Below are 14,049 nucleotides of genomic sequence, written 5' to 3' on the forward strand. Positions count from 1 at the left end.
CTCGGTGTCAGGCCAAGCCTAATTTTCTCCCCATAATTCCACTCTCTCCTCAACGTCTTCACCCAGACAACGGACCGGCCGGTAGCAGGAGGACTGGAACGGCGACTGTGTACGTGGCGGTTCTCGATGTCAATGACAACCGGCCCATCTTCCTGCAAAACAGTTACGAGACCAGCATCCTAGAAAGTGTTCCCCAAGGCACCAGTCTTCTGCAGGTATGGACTTCTGTTATTATTATTATTATTATTATTATTATTATTATTATTAAACGAGTAAAGAGGTTGATTGCAAAAAGACTGATGGTGAAAGACAAAGCTGTTGTAAATTTTTCCTGATGTCATAATGGATGCTTAACATGTAGAAAGTGAAAGCAGTCACCACTTTGTTGACTGTGCAGAATGGAAAGGAGAGAGAAGTTGTTTAAAAGTGAATTTTATTAACCTTTATTTACAACCAGCACGTAGGGAGTTTGCACAAGACACATGACGGACACACACCCGAAGTGGCTTATATGCGCAGCGACACCAGGCTTCAGGGTGGAATGGGCTGGTAACCATGGCAACGAGTCAACTATCAACAGTGTTAATGTGCTGAAGAGCCAGGCAGAAGGTCAAAGCACTGAGCTGAACCATTATAACTTCCAGCAATGTGTCGCACAAAAATAAAACAAGATGTTTGACTCTTATCAAAAGGGTCAATTCCTAATATTTCTGAAGCAAAAAAACTGCGTATCCAATGGAGGTCTGTGTGGCGTAGCGCTTGTTCGGGGAGCAAACGCACAGCTCTCTCACAGGTATTCTGATGAATGACGCCCCCGAAAGCGCGGTGGAGTGGTGCAGTCCAGGACGCGGGAACCGTGTTCGCGGGGAGTTTGTTTACAACATCTGCCCCCCTCGGGTGGAGGTCTCGACAGGTGCCCTGTAAACAGTCGAGCGCGTCATTTCACGGTGAGAAGTGGAGCAAATAAAACGTGAAATGTGCCGACGGAACCAGATGTGGAATCGGGGACGTTACCTTGGGCAACGTTCAAAAAGGCGATGTGGATCATCCAGGTGATCTACATATCTGTACAGTAGTCCCCCCTTATCCGCGGGGGTTATGGTCCAAGACCCCCAGCTGATGCCTGAAACCACGGATAATACTGAACCCGATATATACTTTTTTTTTTTAAATTATTTAAAAAGGGGTTACATGAACACAAGCACTGCGATACGGCGACAGTCGATGTGACAACAGAGATGCTACTAAGTGACTAACGGGTGGGTAGCAGATATAGTGTGGATACACTGGACAAAGGGATGATTAGTGTGATTTCATCACAAGATTTCATAATGCTACTCAGAACGGCGCACGATTTAGAACACATGAATTGTTTATTTCTGGAATTTTCCATTTAATATTTTTGGCCTGCGGTTGACCGCGTGTAACTGAAACCACGGATGAGGGGGGACCACTGTACATGCACAGAGTGTGTCGTTCGAGTGAAGGCACGGTAACAGTAACGCTCGGAGGTAGTACGCTTGCCATCGTACGGGGGACCTGTGCAACTGCCGTGATGAAAATATGGAAAGGAAGCCGGTCGACTTTTCCTTCCAAAGTCAAAAAGTTCACTCCAGGATGAAGGGAGTGGAAGTGATACTAAAAGGCATCCTGATTTACGTTTAAGGTCACGACTGCTGGTTCTTACCGAGCCTCATCATACAAGCGAGTCAATACTATGTATCCATATTAAGTACAGTACTTAGTTTAAGTTAGTACAGGATTCGAGATGCCGGCAGTAGTCATTGTGTTTTCTAAACTGGCTCTGAACTTCATTTCCCATCAGTCTTTTCACACATCAAGACGGCATCTTCTGGACTCCACGGTTGGCCCCTGTGGTTCAGTTTAGCAGGCCGCGTGCGGTCGCTGGGAAGGGCGCCGGTCAGATCTCTGTAGCGTGGTCGTACAGGCAGGGTACGCTGAGGTGGGGAGGGGTGGGGGTGGGTGCCGAGGCCCTCCTGTCGGGGCGGCGCTGGGGCGGGCGTCGGAAGGAGGAGGTTAAGGAGCGACGGACGGAGCCCAGTCGCTTCCATAGCTTCAGCTCCGGCTCGCTGGAAAGGGAAGGGCTGCAGGGGAGGGCCTCCGCTGAGCCGCACCCGCCGTCAGGGAGACCCGCCTCCGCAGAAGGCCTGCAGATGGCCAGGAACGCCGTGCAGCTCGCGAAAAGAACGAAGAGGCAAAAAACGACGATGATGGTGGGAAGTGGAGTGTGCGCATCAGGGGGCAGCGGGGCGGTGGGGGCTGGGCTCGAAAAGCTCGGAGACGGGATCTCGGTCCAGGGGACGGTGGACGCGTTGACCATCAGGACGTTCATTGCTCATAGATCTCGATTTAAAAGGAAAAAAAAAAAGCAAAAGAACGATTTAGGAGGGAGAAAGTATCACTGTTGCATATCAGGCATTCGTACGGCAGGACGTTTTAACCGAACCACTTCAGGTTGAGTTCCACGCTCCAGTGTACAACAGCAGGCTCCCTCCTTGGACTGGAACAACGAACCAACCGACCAATGTCTGAAACCGCTAGTCCCGAGCGGGGTCGCGGCGAGCCGGAGCCTAACCCGGCAACGCAGGGTGCGAGGCCGAGGGAGGAGGGGACGCACCCAGGACGGGACGCCAGTCTGCCGCAAGGCACCCCAAGCGGGACTCGAACCCCAGACCCGCCAGAAAGCAAAATGTTGAAATCAGTCAGTGAATACTGTGCTAGCAGCCCCTGGATGAGTGACACATGGTGCGTTCCGGCATGCGTGTACGTCAAAGCGTCTCCCTGGTCATCAAATTTACATATTTCCCTCTTAAACATAATACATATTGAATTTTCTTACATATATTCTAACATTTATTTCAGGATAAGTTTGTTGTGGGAGGTTTCTGAAGGGTTTCAAGTACTGGCATTTGCACATGCTTCAGGGTGTTGCATGAGTCTTGTATCTCAAACACACACACACACACACACACACACACACACACACACACACACACACCTCGGGGCAGTGTGTGCGACTGCGTCACACTTTCACAAACCACGAACTTCCACAGCTCCTCTCTCGCACATTGTTAGTGATAACCCGGAGCACTCGTTTCAGAATGTGTGTCTGGGGAACACTTACACCGGGGTGTGTTGCAGAGGAGCGGTTTTGTCCAGGTGGTTCTGTGGGTCCGAACTGATGTTCCGCTGACCTGTATAACCTGGACGCTGCTGACCACTGTACACATTTCAAATAGTGTTGATTCCGTTAAAATATGTTCTGATTTAAAGAACTTCCATTGCAGGGTTAACCCCCGCCGTGTTATGTGCTGTACACACACACACACACACACACACACACACACACACACACACACACACACACGGGTTAAAGGTCAGCTCTATGAGTGCATCAACACTTCCTCAATAAAATCAACCAAACAAACCATTCTGTATTTACAATTAATATTGACTGAATATTAACTAAGGGGGTGCGGTGGCGCAGTGGGTTGGACCACAGTCCTGCTCTCCGGTGGGTCTGGGGTTCGAGTCCCGCTTGGGGTGCCTTGCGACGGACTGGCGTCCCGTCCTGGGTGTGTCCCCTCCCCCTCCGGCCTTACGCCCTGTGTTACCGGGTAGGCTCCGGTTCCCCCGTGACCCCGTATGGGATGAGCGGTTCTGAAATGTGTGAATATTAACAATATAGACAAAGAAAAAAATGAATGAATTATTAAATTAATGCAGATCTGGTTATTTTTATTGTGATGAGGGGCGAAGCTGGGAGGGCCGGTTCCCTCGCCGGGTTTCAACATGGGTTTGAATTCGGAGTGGTCTCTGTCCCGTTGTCCAAAAATGTGTTTCCCGAAAACTAGTGACTTTAAATTGTCTGGTGTGCGTGCGTGCGTGCGTGCGTGTGTGTGTGTGTGTGTGAGAGAGAGAGAGAGAGAGAGAGAGAGAGAGAGAGAGAGAGAGAGAGAGAGAACGACTGAGTGTGATCACCCTCGCATCCCATCCAGGGTATACCCCACCCCACACCCTTTTCTTCTTTGATAGGCTCCAGACCACCCCGACTCTGGCTTGGACAAGCAGTTACTGATGAATAATATTATTCATCCACAGTTATTGATAAATAGTTACTATAATCCATATATAGCGGCTGTGGTCACATTGACTGTTCTTGGACCCATATGGCAGGTTGCTTCTGGAGTAAATTAGCTGCTACTTTCATGCCCTGGAAGGTTAAGTTCCTTGAGCAAACACATGCAAAATCATGCAATCTCTCTCGCACACACACGCGCACACACACACACACACACACACACACAGAGAGACTGACATTTCAGGCATGTGTACCATAACTAAATAAATGACCAAACAAGATTCCTTGCTTGACAGGATTTCTGAAGTGCTTTACAAATTGGCTTTACTAAAATGAATTACCCTCCTCCCCCTCCATCCACCACCACCACCCCCCCACGACCCTCCCACTCCCACGCTTTCACACCCACCCCTCCCGAAGAGCACGGCGCACACACACACAACCCCTCCCCACCTCCCACACTAAGCAGCGGCGTTTGTAAATGTCAGCGTCTCTAATTCGGCGGAAACAAAGCGTGGCTTATCGGTTTAGGGGAAACACACTGGGATGTAAAATTATTTCGGAGACAAAATGCCAGAAGTGCGGCGGAAAGGCCGCTTGAGCGAGTTCACTCATTAGAGATTCACTTCATTAGTCATCCTGCCACCCAGCACCACGATGCGTCCGCGATAATGACCAGCCCTTTCTCCGTCACTTGCATATACACACGCCTGCAGCAGCCTCGCTGCGTCCTTAACATTCAAACACACACACACACATGCACTGGTAAAAGTGCATTAAATGCGAGTTGTGGCATCGTGCAGCTCCGGTGGTCCAAAGGCATGCTGTTCAGGTTTGGAGTTTGCATGTTCTCCCCGTGTCTGCATGGGTTTCCTCCGGGTGCTCTGGTTTCCTCCCACACTCCAAAGACATGCTGTTCAGGTTCCCCCATAGTGTGTGAGTGACAGGGAGTGTGTGTGTGTGTGTGTGTGTGTGTGTGTGTGTTCCACTGATGTATGGATGAGTGACCCAGCGTAAGTAGCGTATCTAGCAGTGTAAGTCACCGCGGTGAATAAGGTGTGTGGGCTGGTAACGCTACATAGAGTTCAGTGGAGGACTGCTAAATAAATACATGTAACTGTTGTCATGCAGCAACACACACTTGCAGTGGCTAAGCTACGAGTGTGTTTGTGTGTACGCTGAGAGCCATGCGCAGATCGGCTGGATGATTTTCATTCGTGGTCAAGCGGAAAAAAGTCCCGCTGGGCTTAGCGAACGAGGAGCTTCTTCTCCTCGGCTTTTTTGCACACGCAAACAGGTGGCACGCTCACGCACTCCAGCAAGGAGTAGGGCCCTACAGTGACGTGCAGCACGCGCACACACACACACACACACAAAGGCACATGGGCCTGCACGTTCGAAAGAGGAATACACACATGCGCTACGCACAGGCCTACAGCCCCGCGTTAAAGCGGCGAAACGTTCCTCGACCTTCGGTTTGTACGACACCCAGCATCCAACACGCAGCGGCGTTTTTTTACCTCGCGATCCGTCAGACTCACTTGATCTTTGGATTATCCTTCTCGATTCCTTCCCTTCTCTACTTCTCCCCACTTGGCACTTCTCCTCTGGGTAACAAAGTGAGGGGTTTGGGGGGTTGGGGGCGGTGGGTGGGGGGTCTCGGGCGACTCAGGAGAGCAGGGCCAAAGGGAAAAGGAATTACGATTAATCCCTCCCCTTCCGGAGGGAAACGTACCTTGTGCTCGGTGAATCGTACACCTTTCTCGTGCGGTTCGAACCGATGGCAGCGCTTTGCAAGCGGAGACTGTCGCCTCTTCCGCTCTGAGCTCTTTGCTGCACTTTTTTGCACGGCTCCGAGCGCGCACACCCCTGCCGTCGCTGCAGTGGCACAGTCTGCCTTGTCTCATTCATCGGCACCCGGCGTGACCCCCCTCCCAACCCCCCCACATCTCTTTCTCAGGCTAATGAGGCTAAAACGGGGCCCCGCACCACTCCGGGGTCTCCCTGCGATGGGGTGAGCGCGCGGCCCTGCGGCGCATTCCTCCGCCGTGCTCCGCGTTACACTCGACGCGTGGAGATGCGGATATGAACACGGAGTCTTTGCGCTGCGCGTGGCAGCAAATGCACACCTGCCTTGCCATTTCACGTCGAAAAAAGTCGAGTAGGAACTACATCGTTGCGAATATAATGAGCTCAGGAGCCTAAATACATAAGGAAATACGTCGGAATAATATGTTTGGAACCGTTGGCTTTGAAACCGCTCTTGTCCTGTTTTCGTAGAATTCTCTCGCTATTAAAGTAACTCTGTGGTTCTCGTGCCATTCTTGCACCCCCACCCCGCCCATCGCTAGGGCTCCGCTGCACTGTTTGGTACTGTTAGGCGACCGAACAGCTCTCCTGGGTCTCATCACCTCTCATGTGTCTTTGGCGCTGCCATCACTCAAAGGAAGTGGTTAGGTCAGGTTTCTGCGCACTAATGACACGCGGCGGTGGCGGCGGCGGCGGCGGTGTGCTCTATGGGGAACCGGTGACACAGCAGAGGTGCCCAGGCCTTTGTTCCGACCTCCTGCACCCCACAACCCCCCAGTCTGGTTTCCAGTTTCCAAGAAACTCTTGCTGAAGGAGAGGTCACCACAGAAACCCAGTAGTTTAGACCGGGGGAAAGGGGCGTGCGTGCAGAGTCACAGCTTCATGTTTCACCAAAAGCCTTTGTTTATGTTTCTCATGGCTGTCTCTGCTTATGTGTAACACTAATGTAGCTCTGATGTTGCTCCGTGTGTGTGTGTGTGTTGGCAGGTACAGGCCACAGATGCAGACCAGGGGGAAAATGGCAGAGTTCTGTACAGGATACTGTCCGGTGAGACCATACATATATATATATATAAAATATGTGTGTGTGTATATATATGCATGCACACACACACACACACACACACACACACACACACACAAACTGATGATAAACAAAAATAGCAAAAAGCCACTTCTCAAATGTGACCCAGAAAACTGTTAATATGGCCTTTTAACGATTAGCTTGACCCTAGAGGTTATTTATACAGCTGTGCATGCAACCGACTTATATGTGTCATAACACAAAATATGATTTAAAGCACAATTTCACAGTGACGGTACATTCACAAGCATATCCATGATGTGTTGCAGTTGCACTGATGTTGTTATGAAGAGCAGGATTTTGCTTTATGTGAATCGTGTCTGTGTCGTAGGGAATAGCAACCGTCTCTTCAGCATTAATGAGCTGACGGGTCATGTGACCAGAGGCGAACGAGCTCTGGACCGGGAGACCAGCAGTTCCCACGTGCTCGAGGTGGAGGCCTACAACAGCGACCAGGGCAGCATGAGGAGCACTGTGCGGGTGAGGGGGCGGAGCCTGGGCCGAGGGGCGGAGCCAGGGCCGAGGGGGTGGAGCCTATGTGTTAAGTAACTGGAGTCAAAACCGAAGCAGGAGGTGGAGAAAAGGGTAGTGCACAGAGGAAGAAGGTTGTGAGGGAAGTGGAGAGGCAATAGTTCAGTGGGACATGTCCCTTTGTTTACCCTTACTGTGTAACCTGTTTGAAAAAATATATACGTGCATCTATGTGTACAATGCATGCTTATTTATATGGTTGCATAAGACAAATTGATTGGTTTATGAAACACGTTTCTGCATCCACATCGATCTGCCCAGTGGTGTAATGTTGTTTTGTATTGTTTTCGGACATAGACATACCGCACTTGGAGAATGACTAAATGAATAAATATAAATGTAGTGGTAATGATCATATATATATATATATATATATAAAACATTTAAAATGTATCCTTAGAAAGCACACTTATCTCTCCACAAACATGTATAATATGAGTGTGTATGTGTGTTGCGGTGCAGGGTGTGGATGTTTATGTGGGCAGCTGTATACTTTGTGTTACTATTATATTGTACGATTAAAGACGTGCAGTTAATAAAGTTAAAACGCAGCTGAGTGGGTGGGTGGGTAAAACCATGTTAACCACGTCTAAGTGAGAAAAAAGAAGAACAGTGAGACTCGTGCTCTGATCTTGCAACCCGATGTGATACTACATACTGGTGGGGGTGTGTGTGTGTGTGTGTGTGTGTGTGTGTGTCAGGTGAGGTGAAACCAGTGCACTGTGGCCATGTGACACATTGGCCGCCGTTCCTCCCCTGCAGGTGATCGTGTACGTGGAGGACGTCAACGACGAGCCCCCGGTCTTCACCCAGCAGCAGTACAACCGCCTGGGCCTCAGGGAGACGGCTGGCGTCGGCACCTCCGTCATCGTCGTCCGGGCCTCCGATCCGGACACAGGTACTCATTCCGGCATCGTGGCGTCAGTTCAGGCCTCGTCTCCAGCAACGCGGATCTCCTTCCGAAGCAGCCGGGCCCAGTGGTCCGGCGGTCGACGAAGACGAGCAGCACGTCGGTCATTTTCCGTTCCGTTTTCGTAATAACGGTGGAGGATTCCCCGAAAGACATTTTTGCCTTTTATTTCTTTTGGTTCCCTTTCAATGTATCCAGTGCTGAACAGAGGCTTGCAATAACTTAAGTGTGAACGAGGCCTGCGGAACTCCGGCGGGGGGGGGACGGTTCTAGCAAATTCCATAGCTGTGCCTTATCTGGGACCGGAGGGCTTTTGCCTTAGGACTTTTCTCCTTACAAGTTTTGCTTTTCCTTATCGTTCTTGTTTCTTATTCCTCAATGTTACTGTTTCTCATTAACACTTTCATCTAACACTATTTACAGATTTGCCCATATAAGCAGCGGTATATTTTACTGCAGTAAATCAGGTTGAGTGTGTTTCCCAAATGTGCAACAGCAGACTTATCTTGCAGCCAGAAACATCGATATCCGTGTGTTTATCCACCTCCATGTCTGTTGTCGCCCCATTTCGCCTTTTTTTGCATTTTTATCACCATGTGACAATCTTGATAAGACTGGGTCTCTGACTTTTACGTTTACATGTATCCATTTAGCAGACGCTTTTCTCCAAAGCGACGAACATCTCAAAGAAAATACAACGTGTTCATTACATGAGCAGGAAGAGACACTTAGATGCAGATCCATGATTCTAAAGTACAGTTAGTTTGTTTCTTTCCACCATATGAACCAACGTTCATCACACGAGCAGCTGCATAAAACTTTATCCGAACATCAACGATTCCTGATCACCTTCCTAGTAATTTTTTTTTTTTCTTTGAGATACATAAACCTCTATCGCCAGGGGGCGCGGTGGCGCAGTGGGTTGGACCACGGTCCTGCTCTCCGGTGGGTCTGGGGTTCGAGTCCCGCTTGGGGTGCCTTGTGGCGGACTGGCGTCCCGTCCTGGGTGTGTCCCCCTCCCCTTTCGGCCTTACGCCCTGTGTTACCGGGTAGGCTCCGGTTCCCCGTGACCCCGTATGGGACAAGCGGTTCTGAAAATGTGTGTGTGTGTGTGTGTATACATAAACCTTTATGTTACAGTACAGGAGTAGCTGTGTAAAGGTTTATCCAGGTACATGAACATTTACACCTTACATGAACTTAAGAGATGATGGACAATTCAAGTCTGGAAGAGGTGAGTTTTAAGACCCTTTTTAAATGCGGACAGGGATTCAGCAGTTCTGAGTGAGAGGGGGGAGGTTTTTCCTCCACAACGGAGCCAGAACTCAAAACCTCTGTGCTTTACCTTTCGTTGTGGGACCGCCAAGCGGACACATGGGGAAGAGCGTAGGGTGTAGTAGATGATCAGGTCTGTAGATATCTGGAGCAGCTCTACTGATGCTTTATAGACAATAACCAGGGTCTTAAATTTGATCCGGGCAGCTATAGGATGCCACTGCAGAGAAACGAGTAGAGGAGATGCATGGGAACGCTTCGGCAAGTCGAACGCAACCCGGGCAGCAGCAGCGTTCCGTATCAGCTGTAGAGGTTTGATGGCAGTAGCAGGAAGGCCACACGGGAGAGAGTTGCAGTATCCAGACGGGATGTCGCCATAAAAACATTATCTCCTCCTGCTGTTTTTGCCAGGTGACGGGGGGGCCGTGGCATACGCCATGGTCTCGGGTTCAGACAGGAAGTTCGAGGTGGATGTGAGCACGGGCCTGGTGACCACGGTGGACCACCTGGACTACGAGACCAAGACGAGCTACCTTATGAACGTTTCGGCCACGGACCAGGCGCCCCCGTTCCACCGCAGCTACTGCAGCGTGTACGTGACGCTCCTCAACGAGCTGGACGAAGCGGTGGCCTTCCTACAGGCCGCCTACGAGGCCTCGCTGCGCGAGAACATCGCCACCGGCACGGAGGTTGTTCAAGTGCGAGCGCAGTCCGCCGACAACCTCAACCAGATCTCGTACCGCTTCGACCCGGATACGTCGCCGGCGGCGCTTGCGCTCTTCAAGATCGACAGCGTCACGGTCAGTCGGCGGTCCTGGGTGCTGCCTACCTGTCTCCATGCTTCAGAGTCAGTCATAACAGGAATGATGATAATTACAACAATATTACTGTGTTATTCTATCATTATACAGAATCATATAACCTCATGAAAGATCTGTATACGCCAGGGCCGATACTTGCACCTTGCTTGCTTCACCTGCTTTCCGGACGCCAAGAGTCGAGAAAATTACTTAAATGTATTCGTTCAGCGTTGAAACCAGAATGTAGCAGTTACATCACATTTATTCATTTATCAGATGCTTTTGTCCAGAGCGACTTCCAATGAACTCTATGTACTATTACCATCCCACACACCTTATTTACCACGGTGACTTACACTGCTAGATACACTACGTACACTGGGTCACTTATCCATACATCAGTGGAACACACACACACACTCACTCCCTCTGTCACTCACTCACACACTATGGGTGAACCTGAACAGCATGTCTTTGGAGCGTGGGAGGAAACCAGAGCATCCAGATACACTACTTACAATGGGTCACTCATCCATACATCAGTGGAGCACACACAGACACGATGAGTGAACCTGAACAGCATGTCTATGGACTAAAGTTTGGAGTTAAATGCCCAGCTGAGGCCCACAATAACTCTGTTATAGGGTCCTGCACAATTCCCTTTCTTACATTCCCTAATTATCCTCCATAGTTATTTTGTTCAACGGATCTCCTTTCATTCATTTACATTCTTACCTCTTTGCTAAAATCCCCTTCTCCCGATCTGTCTGCCCTCCAGGGTCGCATCACGGTTACGGGGTTGCTGGACCGAGAGCACGGAGACCTCTACACCCTGACAGTCGTTGCCGACGACGGGGGACCAAAGAAGGACTCGACTGTGGTAAAATCGAAACGCTCCAGTGGTCTTACTGCAGCCTTTTCTGAAATTGTAGTGGTACTGATGATTAACGCTGATATTTCCTATTACGCGGAGCGCGCTCTGATGTTTACAGGAGTCTTTATGGTTTAAATGTGTCATTTTCCATGAAAGAAACTGGCCGTCTCCTGATTATATTTACTCTGATATACAATACCACAAAACACACGGTGAATTAAATGGAAAATCAGATGCCATCAGAGCCGTTTTTCCAAAATGCATTATATGCTAATAGTTATAATAATGTTTTCTTTTTTGTTTTTAAATCTCCTTTTCATTCTGCCTTGGACTAACAGAAGGTGAGACTCTCATTGACTGTTTTCACCTGAATATTCATTGCTAATTTAAGCATTATTTTTAATTTCAGCCTTGAGTCGAGCACTTTTCTTCCCTTTTCCCTGCTTCACGGCTGCTTGGATATTTTTTTTATTTTCAGCCCGTGTGTGTGTTTTCAGAGTTCAGATTTAATATTAAACTTTCAGAAAAGGAAAAAGTCTATTTAGTGTAAGTGTAAAAATGATCTGCTATTACTGTGCTGCAAGTCGTATGAAAATAACATTGTTTCCAGGAGGGAATTGAATTTTCAATTGTTCACTCGCAGTGTTTATATTGGTGTGGATAATTTCCCCTCGCTATTGCACTTCCGCATCAGGTATCGATCACCATACTGGACGAAAATGACAACAGCCCGGAGTTTGACATCACGTCAGACGTCTCCGTGGATGTCCCGGAAAGCACTCCCATCGGGAGGAGAGTGGCGGTGGTTCTGGCCCGAGACAAGGACATCGGGAGAAACGGCCTGGTAGGGAAGGATGGTAGGATGAGGGAAAGGTGGAGAGGAGGGATCTGGAAAGGAGAGGTGGTTAAAAAAAGAATTAATTGAGTTTTGATTATAGATGCTCCTCGATTTACGATGGTTCGACTTACGATTTTTAATGTTTCCACAGTTCATAGACTGTATCGTACCCAAGAAGACTAGCGCATGTTGGGGATCCTTACAACAAGCACAAGAGAGCAATGATTACTGCAGCGGAAAAGATGTTAATAAAATTTCACATTTGTGCTCAACAGCAGTGTCCTGCCTAATAGAAGAGGAAAGCAGAGGGAGGAAACGTGCGGAAATGTGATTTCTCTTGTTTTTAGGTGAATTTCACGCTGGTGGCAGGCAACATGCGGGACGTCTTTGAGATCCGGACCATCAACAACACCTACGGGGAGGTGTATGTCAACGCAGGCCTGGACCGGGAGACGATCGACCGCTACCTTCTCAAGGTCGGGGGGGAAAGTGTGTTGGATGGCGGTGACAGACAGTGACAGACAGGGGGTTCTTCGCCACCATGTGGCCCTCTGTTTGCCCCAACCCGTTAGCCGTTTTGCCCGCAAACCAAAAATCCAGTTTACATTGCCTCGCTGACCCTTTTTTAAGCTCTATTTTTGCAAAACAAGTAATAGATCCTCACATGTTAGCAATTTTGTACTTTGCAAAACTATTTTATACTACGCATATTTTTTGTGCTTTGGTTTAATTTACCAGTTGTTTCATGCGTGTATCTTCACGTTGTCCGGTTGAAACGATCAATATGGATATTTTCGGTTCCCCTAATGAATCCATGCTCGTTAAATATTTTTATTAAAAAGTAAAGTTAGTGGGTCAGAAGTGATCCGTTTTATCCGCCGGCCATCGTGTGTATTATTCATTTCGTGAGATTTCAACCACAGCAGTGTTTCGGGGTCATACGTGGGGGTAACTCTTATGGCCAGTTTATTCTTGTGTATTTTTTTGTGCCTCTCTCTTTTCCCGGTGTGTATGTGTGTGTGTTTTTGTTTGTTTGGGTGTGGCTGCACTTCTACCCATGCAGGTAAGGGCCATGGACAATGGCTCCCCCCCACGATACACGGACCTCTCTCTCACCGTCAACATCGTGGACGTCAACGATAACGTCCCGGTCATCGAAAGCCGCGCCGGCTACAACGTCAGCATCAGCGAGGTGAGCTGAACTGTGCACACACACACACCCACACACGCAACACTGTAGTTCCTACTCAACCATAGTCGTATCGTGTTATCAGAAGGGTTCATTTGTTCATTGGTTCACCGTTTAGCTGGTAATATCCTGTTACATACACTTGCAATACTGCGTGTACTGATGCCGAAATGGTCATCTCGTATTTTAATATCAGATACAGGTTTCCTGTAAGTGTGTTACTGTTGCCTTCCTATTCATCTTGAATCGTATCATGCAGTTCTTATACACTGCAACAATATTCTTATGTTAATTTTGTCTCATTTTAATTGATATCACTAATTAGTGTTGATTGCTAGGAGCTGAGCACATTCGGGATTTAATTAAGCCTGAATACTTGAGCTCGATAAATACGCTTAATTTCATTTGGTATTTTCTCACTTTTCTTTTATGTTTCGCTCTTGAGCCGATAGATGACTTCGCCGTTTAGAAACCATGATGTGCCGCACATTATGCTGTGTCTCTTTGTAAACAATTTATTGTGGAATTTACAGCTTTTTCTTTGTTGGCATTTTCAAATAACTTGATGATAACTATAACTTAGAATGAAATACAAGCTCAGCTTACAAACAATAAACCCCTCTGCAGTTTTTCCTCA

General features: G+C 48.5%; 2 protein-coding genes across 4 annotated transcripts in view; one reads left to right on the forward strand and one right to left on the reverse strand.

Moving 5' to 3' along the window:
• cdh23 (cadherin-related 23) overlaps positions 1-14,049 on the forward strand; it is a 201,967-nt gene that overhangs the window by 142,542 nt on the left and 45,376 nt on the right. The window contains exons 26-35 of the mRNA XM_029254210.1: positions 67-215; positions 6,899-6,959; positions 7,327-7,475; positions 8,289-8,424; positions 10,123-10,511; positions 11,290-11,391; positions 11,724-11,726; positions 12,080-12,229; positions 12,571-12,699; positions 13,287-13,415. Of these exons, the coding sequence (XP_029110043.1) occupies positions 67-215; positions 6,899-6,959; positions 7,327-7,475; positions 8,289-8,424; positions 10,123-10,511; positions 11,290-11,391; positions 11,724-11,726; positions 12,080-12,229; positions 12,571-12,699; positions 13,287-13,415 (1,397 nt within the window). The remainder of the gene's footprint in view (positions 1-66; positions 216-6,898; positions 6,960-7,326; positions 7,476-8,288; positions 8,425-10,122; positions 10,512-11,289; positions 11,392-11,723; positions 11,727-12,079; positions 12,230-12,570; positions 12,700-13,286; positions 13,416-14,049) is intronic.
• On the reverse strand, positions 460-5,973 carry LOC108925818 (uncharacterized protein C10orf105-like). Of its 3 annotated transcripts, none has more exons than XM_029254212.1 (2): positions 5,838-5,973; positions 460-2,364 (listed from the first exon to the last, which is right to left on the reverse strand). In XM_029254212.1, exon 2 carries the CDS (start codon positions 2,351-2,353, stop codon positions 1,922-1,924), a length of 432 nt encoding a protein of 143 aa, XP_029110045.1. In that variant the 5' UTR covers positions 2,354-2,364; positions 5,838-5,973; the 3' UTR covers positions 460-1,921. The 3 variants fall into 3 exon arrangements, with proteins under 3 accessions (XP_029110045.1, XP_029110044.1, XP_018593594.1); XM_029254211.1 differs by having other exon boundaries at positions 5,644-5,973; XM_018738078.2 differs by having other exon boundaries at positions 5,623-5,973.

The sequence above is a fragment of the Scleropages formosus genome, chromosome 8 (genome assembly GCF_900964775.1).
Source record: "Scleropages formosus chromosome 8, fSclFor1.1, whole genome shotgun sequence".
Classification (NCBI taxonomy): Eukaryota; Metazoa; Chordata; class Actinopteri; order Osteoglossiformes; family Osteoglossidae; genus Scleropages; species Scleropages formosus.